The sequence below is a fragment of the Adiantum capillus-veneris genome, chromosome 24, assembly GCF_014529385.1.
Source record: "Adiantum capillus-veneris isolate H3 chromosome 24, ASM1452938v2, whole genome shotgun sequence".
Lineage (NCBI taxonomy): Eukaryota > Viridiplantae > Streptophyta > Polypodiopsida > Polypodiales > Pteridaceae > Adiantum > Adiantum capillus-veneris.
Window position 1 is genome coordinate 16,159,491 of NC_140954.1, and position 18,549 is coordinate 16,178,039.

The following is an 18,549-nucleotide window of genomic DNA, read 5'->3' on the forward strand; positions in this document are numbered from 1 at the left end:
CTCTTTATTTCTTTATTAATTCTTTCCAAAGGTACAACTCCTTGAAAGTTGAGGGTCCAGCTCTTCGAAACTGCATCAAAATGCCCCAAAAGGGTGGCCGACCCTTTCGGTATTTCTTTATTATTTCTTCCCAAAGGTACAACTCCCCGAGGGTCCAACTCTTCGAGATTGCGTCCAGATGCCCTAAAGGGTGGCCCTAGGGGCTCTTATAAATAGTACAAGGGATGCCTAAAAGCAAAGCCCCAAAAGCTCTAGTCCAAAAGCACTAAGTATTAAAAGCATCTGCACTATTTATAGTTTAGACCCTTTGGCCAAGGTTTTGTAAGTTGGTTCCCCCGGTCTTCAATAAGTTAGTAGATCTTCTTCTTCTTCTTCTACTACTACTACTAGGGTTTAGGCCCCTCGTATGGGATGTGCAAAGCTCAATCAAGTTAGCTCAGATATCCGAGGATCAATCCCGAGGGTTGTTCCGAGAATCAATCAGTGTGTCTCATTCCACAGTTGATTACATATGCAAGTCAAGGACATAAAAAAGGAGAGGAAATTTGATCACGGCATAGAGGAGTTTGGCTTTGACAAAAGAGATTGGTGTGGACCACCTTTCTAGGGAGAGAGTCTGTGACTGGCCAACCAAAGGCAATGATCAATTGCGTCTATAACCTCGACGCAGAAACCCTAATCCTAAAACCCATCACATACTGCCTTCTAAAATCAAAGCAATCGTCCTCGATTGTTGGATAAAACAGAGAAAGAAAGGGATAAAAGAATGTGCACACTTTCAATATTTATCACAGCGAGATATGCACACTAGTGTAATTTTGTCATTATGCTAGCTGCAGACACATCGATTGCGTTCAAAAATATGTCAATTGGCCAAATTAAAAACTTCATACTCCCAATCAAATATCTAAAGTATGTCACAGGTGTACACCATTCTAATGCATATAAAATGACCGGACAACCTGTTTTCTTCACCGAATGTGGCCCTTCTTTAAACACCACATTGCAACTAATTGGATCATAGAGTGTGTATGCTTTAAACTCTTCACTATAGCCTAGAAAGATACACTCCTTGCTTTTGACTTCTAGCTTTATTCGTTTGGAATTGGGAACATGTGCATAAGAGAAACATCCAAAGTTTTGAAATGCAAGTCTGAAGGTTTCTTACAAGAATAGGCTGAGAGAAATGCACGAGAGCAAATAATCGCGCTACATGAGACAAGGGAGAAGGCAAGCTTTCCATAAAATCTATGATCACCTGCATCAACTGCTCACACATACACTGTAGAGCACTTATGAGCAAAAATCAGTGTCGTCTCTCAATTTTGGGTGCACTCTCTTGAGACTTGAGCTTCCGGAACATGTGTTGGCTTGCAGGTTCTCTCCATGTGTCCACTTTGCTCTTTTTGCTTTAATTCCTAGTAGCCACCAACTTATAAAGTCTTGTCGAGGGGCATAAATGACTTTAATTGAGCCTAGCCACTTATTTACCGATCAAATTCGAGTGCTAATCAGCCCAATCATCTTGTGGTTGCCTGGCCTTGACTCTTGCAGGTGAAACTCTCAGCCAATGGCCGTTTCACATTGGCCATGCAATGTCTGGGCACTTAGAGGGTCCCAAAAATTTAATAAAAATCAAGGGAAGAAACAGTAGTTGTCACTGCCTCATGACATATAGTCTTAGCTACGAGTGCCAAAATCTCTCATACCATGTAGAAATGCAGAACAAGTAGGATCTTATAGCAAGGAGAGTAAAGAGAGATACAATGCAAAGTAGATTAGTGGTTACAAAGTGATGGCGTTGTGAGCGGGATGAAAACACACACAGCGCCTCTATAAAGACCCGACACACACTCTTGGGAATATACACACACACTATGGGGCACCACTCGGCTTAGACAACACACCTGGCCGAGACAGGGAACACACCTCTGGAGTGAGAGGAGAGAGACTATCCACTTGCCCACTCCACACAGACACACACACACACCCAAAAAACTCAGCTCAAAAGAGGAGAATTTCTGATGTTTAGATACAATTGAGCTTGGGCCAACACCAATGGAGCAAATAGCTCACACAATATGGGTAAAATAAGCCAGATACAATCACAAACTAGAGCAGAAACTTCGCTCATAGGAGAAACTTACACAGAAAAACAGCAGGAAAAGAGTGAGGAATTTGGCAAAATGGACAGCGCCATCGCGTCCGGAACGGCCCAAAACCCCAGTCTACAATGTCAAAGTGCTCAAATCCGACCTCGGATGAGTAGTTTACGACCAAAACAGGCTCCAAAAACCCAAAAAACACACCTGCGGCTGTTCCTCCTCTCTTCTCCACGTTTTTTCTGGTCTTCTCTCTGTTTTTTCAGTTCCCACACTTAGCTTTTTTAGTTGGGCACCCTTGGCCTTTTAGATGACCTCAAACGGACCCCGAACAGGCCAAAAACTGACCTTGCAGTGCATAGTTGTCACCTTTTTGCATCATTCGCACACCTGGCACTCAGCTTTTTTCCAATAATGCATCTCGCCACCACGTGAAGTGGCCCCAAAAAGTGGTCCTAATGATGACCTTTCTGCATAACTCTCACCAGAAAACACCCACGTTGTGTCCGTCCTCATCCGCGTGCAAATATTGACCTCGTTCGCCCTCCTGACGCCACTAGATGCCATCTGACGCACCTGCTGACCTCACGTCGTCGGCCCGCGGATAGCTTCCTCGAGAAGTTTTACGCGCTACCAACTTTACTTTATTGTAGAAAAAACACATTAGTACTGATAATAGTGAAAATCGCTGCACTATGTACACCCTGTCCTACCTGTACACATGTGGGCCCCACGTAACCACCTGGAAAATGGGCAATCCTTTATTTGATGCACCATGCATGTATATGTACATATGCGCAATTCCTTGCTCCAAAAAACTCCTGACAGCGTCATCCACCCATGTGCTCTCAAGATAGAGCTTAGACGGCGATATACACAACTAGAGCTAATAGGCAGGAATACAAGGAGCTGGTTATCCTTCAATATAGGATACCATAGTTTATGGAGATGGGCTCCTTATATATTGCTACAGGTGGGTGGTAGATAGGGTGTGTGTGTGTGGCATGTGTGGTATTTGACTATGCCAAACCACCGCCTGTGGCTACCGATCACCGACACTGGCCATGGTACTATTGGCATGTACATATGGCCTAATATCGTAAAGAATATTCTAGGAATACTCTCAAAATTTGCTTCGAAGGTGTTGCCCTTGAACCCTTGCTTGGGGTGCAGGTGGGCCCCCAAATTAGCTCTGTACCATCCACCATCACAAATAAAGACCTCATTAGCGTGCAAGCTGGAATTTACCACCTATAGTATTGGCTTCTCCTCATATGGGGGCTTTACAAACTATGCAACATACATGATGGTCGACAAAACTGACAGGTGAGCATTGTAGGTATACAGGTGATATTGCTCCTTATCGTAAATTCTGATGGCTTATGCATTGGGGTAGCATATACACTCAATTTCCTTCACAATTTGGTGGCCACATTAGAGGTATATTGCCTGGTATGCAAAGAGGTGGGAGAAATTTTGTCAGCACCACAACTTTTGGACTTCCTCATTTGCCTTTCTTAAGGCACCTATTTATATTACTGTGCCCCCCCCCCCCCCCCCCCCCCCCCCCCCCCCGCCCCCCCTTCCCCCCCTCCTCTCCCTCTTGCAATTAAAGTTGGAACTCTAGTGGCTAGTCTATGCATAGGACCATTAAGTAGTCTCTTCATTTGCATTTGCTCAAAAAATGAATGGCTGTTTCCTCTTCCTTGTGAAATGCCCATCTTCATCATCTTGAGGTCTTTGCAAATGGAGGCTATCAACTGAAACATGTAATTGGAACGCTGCATGCAAGTAGAGTGAATGGATATAGGGCCTAGTCTCAAGTCTTTCATCTCTTGAGTCATGTAAATAGCGTAAATAGGGTTTCAAACACGTGAATGTGTTTCAAACATGGTTTGGTGCAAATATGTGACCGTTTCCCGTACACGATCTATGTACATTTTGCACCTTCCCTTAGGTTTCAAAACGTGAAAAAGAATAAATGTAAATAAAATCTAGAAGCCTTAGAGCAGAGGTAAAATGAAATCAAAGTAAGAATTGAAGGGATAAAGTTTTGCAATTGCCTTGGCTGTGTTTTTCCTTCCCCACATTCAATCAGCCTCTGGGATGTGCTACATATCATGTCATCAGCCATAACCATACCAGCCTGCCACGTCAGTATCTATACTCAGCCTCCAACTCCGGTCTTTCCTCTCTATTGCAGGTGCTTCTGGTGCACAAAGCCGTGGGTCCTTGGGAGCGAGGCAACGATTCATTTTGGTCCAGCTTTCACCATCCGTTTTACTTCTTAAAGACCTTCCCAATCTTTCTCTTGACATATGCTTTACCAGATGACAAGATTGTGACAATTTCCTTCCGAGGGGGGACTCATACATGCTGAGCATCTTGTCAATTTTCTTCGTTATAAAGATGGTTGATTTCTCCAGTAATTCTCTTCTCCAAAATTAGTCATAAGGTGCATTTACGTTGCACACAAAGGTTGGGAAGAAGCATCAGCTAGACTTGTTTCCCAAATCAAATATAGGTCATTCACTACTTTTTACTTTTCTTTGCTCTTAATGGTATACAGCTAGAGAAGATATACTTGTAGGGAATAAATTACTGATGGTGATCCATATTCCAGTTTAGGGCTTTGCAAGCTTGTTTCTTAATGATATTTTTGAATGCGGGCATGTTATTTTCAAAGGCTTATTTACTCTATAAACTTAGAATGTGATTTTTTAAGAGAGTATTGTGGTCAGCAACCAAGTTTGACAGTCCTCTTTTGCAGGGAGTTGCAGCTGGACTATCTGGACCTCTATCTGATTCACTGGCCTATCCGGTTTAAAGAGGGTGTAGGATCTCGGGCAAAACCTGAAGAACTTTTGCCATTTGATCTGAATGGTACGTGGAAAGCTTTGGAAGCTTGTGTCAAACAAGGCCTCACAAAAGCGATTGGTGTCAGCAACTTCTCATCAAAGAAAATCATAAACCTACTTGAATATGCAGAGATCCCACCCGCTGTAAGCCAGGTAGTATTATTTTCTTGTGCCTCCTCCTTCTATTGATGATTTCCCCTGTTATTATAACACATTCCTAAGGTAGTTCTTCGGTCCGGGAAGCTTCATGTCATGATCAACCACCTCTCTCGAGTACAAACAAGTGAAAAAGCTATAGGTGTTGAGGATGAGTTCCCAGATAGCAGTCTCTTAATGTGGACACAACCCCGGAATGGTATGGCAATGCGTTGCATTTGTTGTCCACCGGCTTATACGCAGCGAATGCCTCTTCCTTTGCAGAAAACAAGACTACTGTTGAAGGCTAGACCATTGGAGGTCAGCTCTATAAGTCTAAACCAAATGGTGTGTTGCACAAATGTGTCCCTCCTCATCAAGTAGAGCATATTTTAGAAGATGCCCACAATGGGCCCATTGATGGACATTACTCTGGTCACATCATAACATAGAAAATTCTACAGAGTGGTTTATGGTGGCCCTATGTGTTTAGGGATGCAATTGCTCACGCGAAGGTTTGTGATGTTTGTCAGCGTTGTGCACCTAAATCTTAGTAGGCAGTGCAACCATCCTTTACAGGTTTCAATGGCATGGTTGCCCTTTGAACAATGGGGTTTAGACTTTGTTGGTCCAATTTTCCCCTAGCTCAACCAGGCAATCGCAAAGGATCATCTAGTCGCTACAGATTATGCCACCAAGTGGGTGGAGGTACTAGCTGCGTCGACTACACAGGTAACATGTGGCAAAGTTCTTGTATGGGAATATTTTTTGCTGGTTTGGGTGTCCCCTTGAGATCACGAGTGATCGAGGTGGTCACTTTGTCAACGTGTTGATCTTGACATTGTTGACCAACTACAAGATCTTCCATCGCAACTCTTCCTCATACTACCCTAGAGCAAATGGGCAAGTGGAGATCACTAACAAGGTCCGAAGTGCACTCCTCCGAAAAGCGTGCCATTTGCATCCAACTTCCCGGGCTCAGGCAATCCCCGACACCCTCTGGGAATATGACACTTCTTTCAAAGCAACGGCCAACCACACCCTCTTTCAAATGGCTTTCGGCTTAGAAGCCATTGCTCCATTTGGATTAACTCTGGATCATCTAAAGTGGGCAGTCTTCGTGTCGAAGAAGCTGCCTATCTTTCTCGTTTGTCCTTTCTCGTAGAGAGCAGAATGTTGGCCTCAAGCGCTATCTAGGCTTTGCAACTTCGTCGCAAAGCTTGGCATGATTGTCATCTTCGCAGGCCCAAAATAATGCGAGGCTCCTTGGTGATGCTCTATCAAGTGCGTTACCTGAAACAAGCAACGAAGCTAGTCCCCGCCTGGCAAGGGCAAGAGATTTTACCCAAAGGAGCGGTGCAATTAACCACCCTAGACGGTGTTCCTTTGCTGCTTGTAAATGGATCGAGTGTAAAGTGTTATTACCACACAACTTCAGGAATACTTATCCTTGCCATTTGGAACTTTAAAACTGTAGCATCTACCGAAGTCCAACTGTCACAAACTGCTGACGTGTCAGGTCAGTGAAGAGCAGAGCCAACCTTGAGATCACGGCCGAGGGGCCTAAACCCTAAGAAGAACAAGCAACAACAGAAGAAGAAGTCTTACCAACTTATGGTACCCCGTCCGTTGGGGCCCAAGAGACATAAAGGAATTAAAATAAAGCAGGACCCCCACACACACACACAGGCTTGTGCAGCCAATTGATGACGTGGCAGACTTGTACGGTGTTCCTTTGCTGCTTGTAAATGGATCCAGTGTAAAGTGTTATTACCACACAACTTCAGGAATACTTATCCTTGCCATTTGGAACTTTAAAACTGTAGCATCTACCGAAGTCCAACTGTCACAAACTGCTGACGTGTCAGGTCAGTGAAGAGCAGAGCCAACCTTGAGATCACGGCCGAGGGGCCTAAACCCTAAGAAGAACAAGCAACAACAGAAGAAGAAGTCTTACCAACTTATGGGACCCCGTCCGTTGGGGCCCAAGAGACATAAAGGAATTAAAATAAAGCAGGACCCCCACACACACACACAGGCTTGTGCAGCCAATTGATGACGTGGCAGACTTGTACGGTGTTCCTTTGCTGCTTGTAAATGGATCCAGTGTAAAGTGTTATTACCACACAACTTCAGGAATACTTATCCTTGCCATTTGGAACTTTAAAACTGTAGCATCTACCAAAGTCCAACTGTCACAAACTGCTGACGTGTCAGGTCAGTGAAGAGCAGAGCCAACCTTGAGATCACGGCCGAGGGGCCTAAACCCTAAGAAGAACAAGCAACAACAGAAGAAGAAGTCTTACCAACTTATGGGACCCCGTCCGTTGGGGCCCAAGAGACATAAAGGAATTAAAATAAAGCAGGACCCCCCCACACACACACACACAGGCTTGTGCAGCCAATTGATGACGTGGCAGACTTGTACGGACGTTCTGAAAATTGCGCTAACATGATGATGCGGGAGGCTGTATGGATTTTCGCGTTTTGCACGTACAGCTACGACAGCTGGCAGCTGTACGAAATTCCGTGATTTACGCTGGCAGCTTTTGGGCATTGCTTTTGGACAAGATGCTTTTGAGTTTGAAGTCTTTTCATGTAAACTGCTTTTGGGGCCTAGGGCCAATAAAGACGAGGCCATGGGCTCATTCTCTGGTATGCTTCCTGGAGAAAATGTAGAGTCTGGAGTACTGGCTTGTATTGTGTTGATGCAATATAAAGAAAAACCGAAAGGGGCGCCAAGGTTTGGGGCCAATACTCTCTGGGGTGGAATTCTGCCACTCCGTGTTGTGTGTCGTCTCTCTCTCTCAGTTCAGTTTTTATTAAAGTGCGAAAAGTCTGTTCAGTTTGTTCTTTTCTATCGGCACGTGGTGCCCGTCTTGTGACAGTGGTATCAGAGCATCAAGCGTGTGCTTTTTTGAAAGCATACTCGTCCTACCAAAGAACAGACAGAGCAAGATTGCACCTCTAAAGTTCATTGGAAATTTTAGCGTCGTGTCACAAGACGGGCACCACGTGCCAATAAAAAAGAACAGACTGAACAGACTTTTAGCACTTCATTAACAATTGAACTGAGAGAGAGAGAAGACACGCGACACGGAGTGGCGGAATTCCACCATAGAGAGTATTGGCCCTAAACCTTGGCGCCCCTTTCGGTATTTCTTTATATTGCATCAACACAGTACAAGCCCGTACTCCAGACTCTGCACCTTCTCCAGGAAGCATGCAAGAGAATGAGCCCTAGCCTCATATTTAAAGGCCCTTGGCCTGAAAGGCAGTTACAGTGAAAAGCCTTCAAACTCAAAAGCATTTGGTCCAAAAGCAAAGCCAAAAATCTGCCAGCGCAATTTACGGAAATCCATACAGCTTGCCACGTCATCATGCCAGCGCAATTTTCGAAAATCTACCACGCCATCAGTTTTTTTTTTTTTTTTTTTTTGTGTGTGTGTGTGTAGGTCCTGCTTTATATTAATCGTTTGTCAGTTGGGCCCCGATGGACGGGGTCCCCATAAGTTGGTAGGACTTCTTCTTGTGTTACTTGTTCTCTTAGGGTTAGGCCCCTCGGCCAGCATCTGCAAGTTGGCTCCATTCTTTAGGGTTCTGACACGTCAATAGTTTGTTACATTCGTGCTCCGATCCCGGACCGATTAACCACTCCCACCCTTACTTCATCGCGCATCGGTGCGCTCTCATCTACACCGTTCATGTCTTACAGGGCATAAGCCATAAAGATCACTTGCAAGAGAAGCATCCAAGATTTGTTTCGAGCTACTGTTTTTTCTCAGAGATAGTGCCATGCAGATGTTAATAGGTACCAAGCCGCAGATTCCAAGGACTTGGCAAGCTTTCAAGAAAATGTTTTGCCCGAAGTTATATGGTTTCTGACATCTTCTTTCGGAGTGCAACTTTTGGCAGAGTGGGGTATCCTGAAATGCTTGCCATAGAAACCCTAGCAGATTATAACTTGAAATTTCTCAACATCTCTCAGTAGGTCTCTTTTCGAGTTGATAACCTTGGAGGTCCGGTGTGACTGCCATATCTTGGGACAACCATCAACGCCACAGGAACACTGTCTGTCCAAGAGCTGATGGACCATGCTTTCGTTGTCTACGACCTTATGGAAGGAACCTAACCCTAGTTTTTGGTGCATGTTTCAGGATGGAAAGTAAGTCGACTTTTCGAGCTCGACTGACGTTTTCGAGATTTTTTTTAAAGTTTGAATTTTGTCTTAGAAGCTGTTTGAGAACTTGTTTGGTGATCCTGTTTAGAAATTTGTTTGAAATGGATGCTATCTGTTTTAAACCTGTCTTGGTGCCGATATGAATTGTTTGACTTTGGTTTTGAATACTGGTTTCAATGATTGGTGATTTTACTCCCGGGTGGAGAAGTGAGAATATTGTTTTGGTATTGTTTGAACCTAGGAACAACGTAGGCTGATGCCTGGGGAGCGTTTCGTTGTATGTTTGAAAACATCGGAATGACGTAGGCCGATGTCTGGGAAGCGTTCCGTTGTATGCTAGAAAACCTCCGAACTACGTAGGCCGATGCCTGGGAGCGTTTGGTTGTATGCGTGAACCTCCAAGCGACGCAGACTGCGGTCTGGGGAGCGTTTGGTTGTATAGTCCTCTGAGCTCATGGCCCGGACCTTTTTAAGGTTATTTGCGAAGAGAGTGACGAGATAGTCGTTGAGTAGCTTCATACCGCAGACGGTTGTCTTAGAGGAGTGATCAACGGCGCTGTTTGTTGTGTCTTGTAACATGCATATGTGAGCATTCGTGTTGCATTGTGATGTACCAACCAGTGAATATTCCTAATTGGGTATTATTGCTTGTGTATGTATTCTAGTGTATCAAGACACCCGTGGAAGATCAGTGCGGTCTCGGTGTGATGGCTAATTTTACTATGCTAGCATATCAAGAGTTCCGATCTGGGTGAAAGGAGAAGCCAACTCCTTGATCAAAAGAGCCGAAAGGAGAAGCCAACTCCTTAACAAAAAAAATAGCAAACTGATTGTCCCTCCGAATGACCCTCAGATTTTTGTTTTTAGTTAACTTGAATTGTTTTGTAGATATGCTGTAATCGTGGACGATTACTCTCTTTCAAGAAGGGGGGATATCACAAACTACTGACGTGTCAAGTCAGTGAAGAGCAGAGCCAACCTTGAGATCACGACCGAGGGTCCTAAACCCTAAGAAGAACAAGCAACAAGATAAGAAGAAGTCCTACCAACTTATGGGACCCGACGTAGCAGTTGTACTGGATTCCGTGATTTACGCTGGCAGCTTTTGGGCATTGCTTTTGGACCAAATGCTTTTGAGTTTGAAGTCTTTTCATGTAAACTGCTTTTGGGGCCTAGGGTCTTTAAATACGAGGCCATGGGCTCATTCTCTGGCATGCTTCCTGGAGAAGATGCAGAGTCTGGAGTACCGTCTTGTACTGTGTTGATGCAATATAAAGAAAAACTGAAAGGGGCACCAAGTTTGGGGCCAATACTCTCTGGGGTGGAATCCTGCCACTCCGTGTCGTCTCTCTCTCTCTCTCTCTCTCAGTTCAGTTGTTATTGAAGTGCTAATAGTCAGTTCAGTTTGTTCTTTTCTATTGGCACGTGGTGCCCGTCTTGTGACAATGGTATCAAAGCATTAGGCGTGTGCTTTTTTGAAAGCATACCGGTCCTACCAAAGAACAGACAAAGCAAGATCACACTTCCAAAGTTCATTGGAAATTTTAGCTTCGTGCTCTGATCCCGGACTGATTAGCCACTCCCACCCTTCATCGCGCATCAGGTGTGCTCTCGTCTACTCTGTTCTGTCTTATAGGGCATAAGCCATAAAGATCACCTGCAAGAGAAGCATCCAAGATTTTTTTCGAGCTGCTGTTTTTTCTCAGAGTTAGTGCCATGTAAATGTTAATAGGTACCAAGCCGCAAATTCCAAGGACTTGGCAAGCTTTCAAGATAATGTTTTGCCCGACGTTATACGGTTTCTCACATCTTCCCTCGGAGTGCAACTTCTGGCAGAGTGGGGTATCCTGAAATGCTTGCCATGGAAACCCTAGCAGATTATAACTTGAAATTTCTCAACGTCTCTCAGTAGGTCTCTTTTCGAGTTGATAACCTTGGAGGTCCGGTGTGACTCCCATGTCTTGGGACAACCATCAACGCCACAGGAACACTGTCTGTCCAAGAGCTGATTGGACCATGCTTTGGTTGTCTACGACCTTATGGAAGGAACCTAACCCTAGTTTTTGGTGCACGTTTCAGGATGGAAAGTAAGTCGACTTTTCGAGCTCGATTGATGTCGAGATTGCTTTTTAAGTTTGAATTTTGTCTAAGAATCTGTTTGAGGACTTGTTTTTTTTTTTTTTTTTTTTCTTTCGAGAAAAAGATCCTTCTATTAGTTAATGAAAACTGCCCGTAGGGCTACAACCACCTCTGCAAGAGAGGGCTACAACAAACATGGTGGGGAGACTCTCCCAATGAAAGAACAACATATATACAATGAGGCTAAATCAAGAGATGGGAGGAGGGAAGAGCCACACAGGTGGTCGGTAGTGCCATCTGAGCACCCCTAGACAATGGTGTAGAAAGGCCCAGGGCGCCGGAGTCGAAGGAAAGCCTCGCGGCGCTCCCGCATGCGGTCGAAGCTGCCCTGTAGTCCCTCAAGCTGTCCTCTGAGAGTATGGATCAGCTCTAGCCAAAAGTCACGAACAGTCTCTGTTGGTGGCACAGAGTGAGCCTCAAAAATGCGGAAACAGCGGGCCCGCCAGATGAACCAAAGTGTCAGGCCACTGATGAGCTCCCAACACTCCTCTCTCTCACTGCACCATTCCTGTGGAGTAAGATCTGTAGCAGGCTGGAGTGTAGGTCGCCCCCCCTGTATCACTATCATCCTGCTGGTGGAAGATAGCTCAAACTGAAGTGCCGAGCCCGTGAGAGTGGACCAAGCCGTTGCCCCCCAAGTGTACTGTCTAGCCGTGGAGAGAGTAGGCATCAGCCGAAGGACTCGTAGCCACACCTGCTGGGCCGAGGGACAGTCCCAAAGACAATGGCGTTGACTCTCCACCAACTGGTCGCAGGCTGCACATGCGGCCGAGAGACCACTATGCACAAGCCCGCTCGCTACTGTTGTAGCTCTGTGTGCAATCAGCCACTGAAACAAAGTGACGCACCTCGGCTGTCTGGAGTCCCACAGCCTCTGCTAAAAGGCTGCCAAGAACTCGACTGTGAGGCCCTCCTCTTGCCAATGACGTGTTGTAGCGGGGCGGGCCTCTCTCTGTGCTGCAAGTATATGACGTCCAAGCCGAACAATGTACTGAAAGAAGGGGACTCTTGGGTGGTCTGCAGAAGAGAAGGGGTCCCTCCATAGCCACTCACCAGGATCCCACTGTACTCGTGCCAGTGGACAACACTCCCAAGCCCAAAGCCTCCAGCGTCCAGTCTCAAGAGCTGCTGGGTCAGGGTCTATGATGCAAGTCCTCCCACAGATGCCCACAACTCGGATCCGCTGGAAACAACACTCTACTACCTGCGGGGCCTCTACTGCAACTCGTTGTAATCGTCCCCCACCCTGAAGCTCGAAGAACAGGGCTGGGACAGTCTCTGAGCAGGCCCTGACTGAAATGAGAACCTCCAGTCGTGTGAAGGCTCCCATCCACCGGGGTGCTATTGGCTCGAGAGGCGTGAGCCACTCAGCTGGAACCGACTCTGAGATGTCCTGACACATGCTCTGCACCCCTCTCATGCCCTGTAGCTGGAAACCTTGCACCTCTGACAAACCTGTGAACTCTAGCCAGTCACCTAGAGAGCGCGCTGGACCTGTTGCCATGGGACCCCAGGAAACATGAGGCCGGCTACTCTCTGAGTGCTAACCATGGGGTTCCACACGAGGGGCTGCCGTAGGCGCTCCTCCGTGCACGTTGGTTGTCTCTGCTCCAAGCCACACCGTAAGAGCTCCCAAGATCGAAGCAAACTCACAGCGAAACGGTCCTTCAGTCTCCTACTCAAACCAACTCGTTGCATCTCTGTAAAGATCCATCTGGTCGAAGGTTGCCAAGGGCCTCCTGATTGAGGCACCCTGGCTCGAAGCCTCTGCAGCAAGAACTCCTTCCAGGGCTCCTCACCTGGAAGAAGGCCTCTGACTATGAACTTCCCAAGAAGGGCTCTGCTATGAACGGAGCCGTGCCAGGGCAGAAGCCTCCCAGAAAGTAAAGATGTTGTCAAGGATACTGCGTTCCTTGACAAAACCTGGCTGAGTCCCATGTATAGGCTCTCTAAAAGTGGCTGAATCCTCAAACTCAGAGCCTTGGCAAGAATTTTGTAGGCCGAGTTGAGGATGGTGATGGGGCGCCACTGTCGAATCTCATCCAAGGAGCCACCCTCCTTGGGAATGAGGTAGATCAGGCCCTCACTCATGCTGTCAGGCATCACTCCGGTGTGCAAAATGTACTGAAAAGCACTACAAAGATCTGGGCCAAGCAGGTCCCAGTACTCCAAGAAAAAGCTGGGAGTCAACCCATCCTCACCTGGGCAGCTACCACGAGGGAGGGCCCTAAGAGCCGTGTGCAGCTCCTCAAGCTGAAGTGGCATCTCTAGCCTCTGGCGCATCTCCTCTGCCACAAGACATGGCATCTGTGCCCAAACCTGCTCCCTGCATGCATCCTGCCGCTCTGATTGAGGCTCAGCCAACAGTAACTCAACCCATCCGGCCTCCTCAACTGAATGACCTTGGCATGCGAGTGTCGAGGTCCCACTGTCTCAAAAAAAGCACCAGTCACTCTCACCCACCTGAGTCCACTGAGATGCCTGTCGGTGAAAGGCAAACTCATGACGCCTCTCCTCTGTGCTAGAAAGCTCCTGTCGAGCTTGCTGTAACTGCTCCTCCACCCATGGACTGTCTGGATGCTGCTCCTGCATCCTCTGTAGTGAAGCAATGCCTCGTCTGAGACACTGCTCCTCCTCTCTCGCTACAGCCCGGCGAGCCAGAGACTCCTGAAGAAAAAAGTGGCTAAGCTGAGCTAGGCCTGAGGCCACTCTGTCTGCAGGTGAAAACTGGCTGTCCATGCCCTCTGTCTAGAGAGCCTCTACCCTCTCTCTGAGTGCTGAGTCCAACAAGACCCTCTCTGGGATGCGAAGCATCGCGCTCCCACTCCTCTACCTGTCTGCCACTGTGAGGATCACTGGTGCATGGTCCGAGAAGGATGTCCCTACCAGGATGCCCACTGATCCCCCCAAGTCACTGAAGTGGTCACTAGTGTAGAAGTGATCTATCCGCGATAGATTCACTCCTCCCACTCCGCGGTCCGATCTAGAGAAGGCAAGACTGTCTGGGGGCCTCACAAAATCAGAGTGCTGCCATATATCCGAGACCCTCAAAGTCATACACAGCCTCTCCCAAGCTGCCAACTCGACTCCATGCACAGTAGCATGGCTGCCACCAATCCTGTCAGAAGGGTCCTCCAACATGTTGAACTCCCCTCCTATACACCAATGATCGGCCTGCGGCAAAGACTCAACAATCTGTGACCAAAACTCTGCACGAGCACTTGTCACATTGGGCGCATAGATGTTGAGGAAGCCCACAAGGCCACCCTGAATGTCACGTGATACATCCCAACCCTATGTGTCCGTGGACAAGCTACACCACAGTAGGGTTCAGTCAGTTTCGTCAAGTTAGATTAGTAGTGATCTGGCACTTTTGTGAGTCTATTCGTAGACCGTGCATGCCCAGTCACTTGGCATAGATGCATATCCTCCGGTTGCACACAGCATGATCATCGGAATTCTCATCAGAATCCATTAGCATCAGTTAGGGGAATTTTCCAGTGCATTTAGCCTATTTTCCTATTTATTGGTATTTTCACTTATTATTTTTAAGTGACTTTCCAACAAAAGTAGGTAGGGCAATTTTGCTAAGTTAATATATATAAGCAAACCCAAGTTAGCACTTTCTGGCAACTTCTCAGCAGTGCCCCCCCTCATGACCACCGAGCGCCAACCTTCCCTCATCCCTGGCGTTTCCATCTCCAGTAGCTATCGCCATCATTCCCCAGTGCTTGGCGTTTTACCCTTTACCAGCAGCAGCAGGAAACTACTAATGCTAGCAAGATCCTGCCACAGTTCAGCGTTTTGGCCCAATAAGCCTAGCGTTTTTGGCAAGGGGCAGATCCAGCCAGCGTTTTGTTTTCAGCCTTCATCAACAGCAAGTACACAACGATTTCAGCCTTATGCACAGTAGCAGAACCACCCCGGATCGGTTGCAGATGCTCCCCCATTTTCAGCCATAAAAACGCAGTAAGAAACCAGTCATTTTCAGCCCCGAAAACAGTCATTTTCAGCCACCAAAACAGTCCCGAAAACAGTAGTTAGAAGACCACAGATCTCAGCCACCAAGTTGTCGTCGTCGTCATCGGCATAGTCCAAGTTGCATCACTCCATTGCATTCGCATTGTACACCTTTGTGCAATCAAAGTAGACCACTCTCGCCGACGAGAGTGGGGCCTTCGGAGGAGGGTTTTACAACCTCTCGGTGTCGTATCTCTTCTCTCTCCTTCTCTCAGTCTCATTCATTTGCACGCACAATATCCACTCACTTTGTTCGTGATCATAGCACTCTCCATATGACGGAAAGCTCTCTCTTTCCCTAACTAATCTTGAGAAAAAACAACATTCATTCCGCTGCACCTAACATTGGTATCAGAGCTTTGGAAGTGTTCTGCATTACTCAGGGAAGAACCACAAGAACCACAAGAATTTTTTTTGCTTATTGTGATCGCACGAACCCAAGTTTACTTGGGCGTGGCGATCCCTAATCGTGTTTTGTTGAAGAGTCACAGGAATCCCAAGAAAGAAGGGCTTGTCCAGCCTCCCCTTGTGTCTCTTTTCACTCATTGAGAGCGGACCGTGCACTTAGCGGCCGGCCAATCGACGTGAGGTGGAAAAAAGCAACCTTGGTGTGAGCGCAAGGCCGCCAAGGGGTGCGCCCGCAGAAAAGGGTAGAACTCGGGTGAAGAGAAGATCCTTCTTCAACGCGATTTGCAAGCGAAAGAAAACCTCAAGAACCTCAAGAACCCAAGACCCTCAAGACCCAAGACCCCACAAGAACCCAAGTTCCTCGTGAACTTAAGAACCCAAGACCCGCAAGAACCCAAGTTCCTCGTGGACTTAAGAACCCAAGACCCCAAGAACCCACAAGAACCCACGATTGCAGAATGATCATCACTCGAAGCGGATTGGATACTTCGCTTGGAAGTGATGAGCATGAGAGAGACGAAGAAGAATTTTTCTCACCAGGAGGTTTTTCCGACCCTCCCCCTTCCACATCTACGACAAGGATTGCACTAACTCCTATGGAGGCTTTAGACCATATGTTTATGGAAAGGAAGTTAGAAGGCGAAGCAAGAAATGCAGAAAGAATGACAGAATTTGATCGTGAATGCAAAGAAAGAAAAGCAGAAATGGAACGCAGACACGCAGAAAGAAAAGCAGAAATGGATCGCAGACACGCAGAAGACAAAGCAGAAAGAGAAGCAGAAAGAAAAGCAGAAATGGATCGCAGACACGCAGAAGACAAAGCAGAAAGAGAAGCAGAAAGAAAAGCAATACAAGAACAAAGCGACCGACAAAACAAAGAGTTTTGGCGACTCTATTCTCAAGTTCTCAACCTTCCCTCATCCCTGGCGTTTCCATCTCCAGTAGCTATCGCCATCATTCCCCAGTGCTTGGCGTTCTACCCTTTACCAGCAGTAGCAGGAAACTACGAACGCTAGCAAGATCCTGCCACAGTTCAGCGTTTTGGCCCAATAAGCCTAGCGTTTTTGGCAAGGGGCAGATCCAGCCAGCGTTTTGTTTTCAGCCTTCATCAACAGCAAGTACACAACGATTTCAGCCTTATGCACAGTAGCACCCCGGATCGGTTGCAGATAGATGCTCCCCCATTTTCAGCCATAAAAACGCAGTAAGAAACCAGTCATTTTCAGCCCCGAAAACAGTCATTTTCAGCCACCAAAACAGTCCCGAAAACAGTAGTTAGAAGACCACAGATCTCAGCCACCAAGTTGTCGTCGTCGTCATCGGCATAGTCCAAGTTGCATCACTCCATTGCATTCGCATTGTACACCTTTGTGCAATCAAAGTAGACCACTCTCGCCGACGAGAGTGGGGCCTTCGGAGGAGGGTTTTACAACCTCTCGGTGTCGTATCTCTTCTCTCTCCTTCTCTCAGTCTCATTCATTTGCACGCACAATATCCACTCACTTTGTTCGTGATCATAGCACTCTCCATAAGACGGAAAGCTCTCTTTTTCTCTAAAGAACTAAAAGGAACCTTTAGCAATAAAGATCACTAATCTTGAGAAAAAACAACATTCATTCCGTTGCACCTTACACTGAACCTGCATAGTAATCCACTGAGCCCTGCCTGGCACAATAATCCCTCTGCCCACAATGGCCTGCTGCAATGAGTCCGCAATAGTTATACATACCTCACCTTGGATGCCTCCAGGTCCAAAAGCAGCTGACCAAAAGGTATCATATCGTCCACGCAAAATTTGACCACATCGCCGAATGCGGCTCTCACACAGATGGTGCTCCTGAAGCATAAGGAGATCAATCTCTCCTCCCACAAGGCAACGCTGAAGCTCCTGACGCAATCGGCCCCGCTGTGGCTGAAACTGGGGCCCACCTAGTCCCTGCACGTTCCATGACACGATCCTCATGGGGAGCGAGAGAGAACAGATGCTGCCGCAGCAGCAAGACGGGCTATCTTCGAGGCTGGCTTGGATGGGGACTTGGCAAGCTTTCAAGAAAATGTTTTGCCCGAAGTTATATGGTTTCTGACATCTTCCTTCGGAGTGCAACTTTTTGCAGAGTGGGGTATCCTGAAATGCTTGCCATGGAAACCCTAGCAGATTATAACTTGAAATTTCTCAACATCTCTCAGTAGGTTTCTTTTTGAGTTGATAACCTTGGAGGTCCGGTGTGACTTGCCATATCTTGGGACAACCATCAACGTCACAAGAACACTGTCTGTCCAAGAGCTGATGGACCATGCTTTGGTTGTCTACAACCTTATGGAAGGAACCTAACCCTAGTTTTTGGTGCACGTTTTAGGATGGAAAGTAAGTCGACTTTTCGAGCTCGACTGACGTCGAGATTTTTTTTAAAGTTTGAATTTTTTCTTAGAAGCTGTTTGAGAACTTATTTGGTGATCCTTTTTGAAAATTTGTTTGAAATGGATGCTATCTGTTTTAAACCTGTCTTGGTGCCGATTTGAATTGTTTGACTATGGTTTTGAATATTGGTTTCAATGATTGGTGATTTTACTCCCGGGTGGAGAAGTGAGAAATATTGTTTTGGTATTGTTTGAACCTCGGAACAACATAGGCTTATGCCTCGGGAGCGTTTCGTTGTATGTTTGAAAACCTCGGAATGACGCAGGCCGATGTTTGGGAAGCATTCCG

The 18,549-nt window shown here is 46.7% G+C and overlaps 1 protein-coding gene across 2 annotated transcripts in view; it reads left to right on the forward strand.

The window, feature by feature from the left end:
- LOC147426010 (aldo-keto reductase family 4 member C11-like) overlaps positions 1-18,549 on the forward strand; it is a 43,979-nt gene that overhangs the window by 11,372 nt on the left and 14,058 nt on the right. For both annotated transcript variants that reach the window (XM_086497894.1, XM_086497893.1), the window contains one exon: positions 4,873-5,113. In XM_086497894.1, the coding sequence (XP_086354020.1) occupies positions 4,873-5,113 (241 nt within the window). The remainder of the gene's footprint in view (positions 1-4,872; positions 5,114-18,549) is intronic.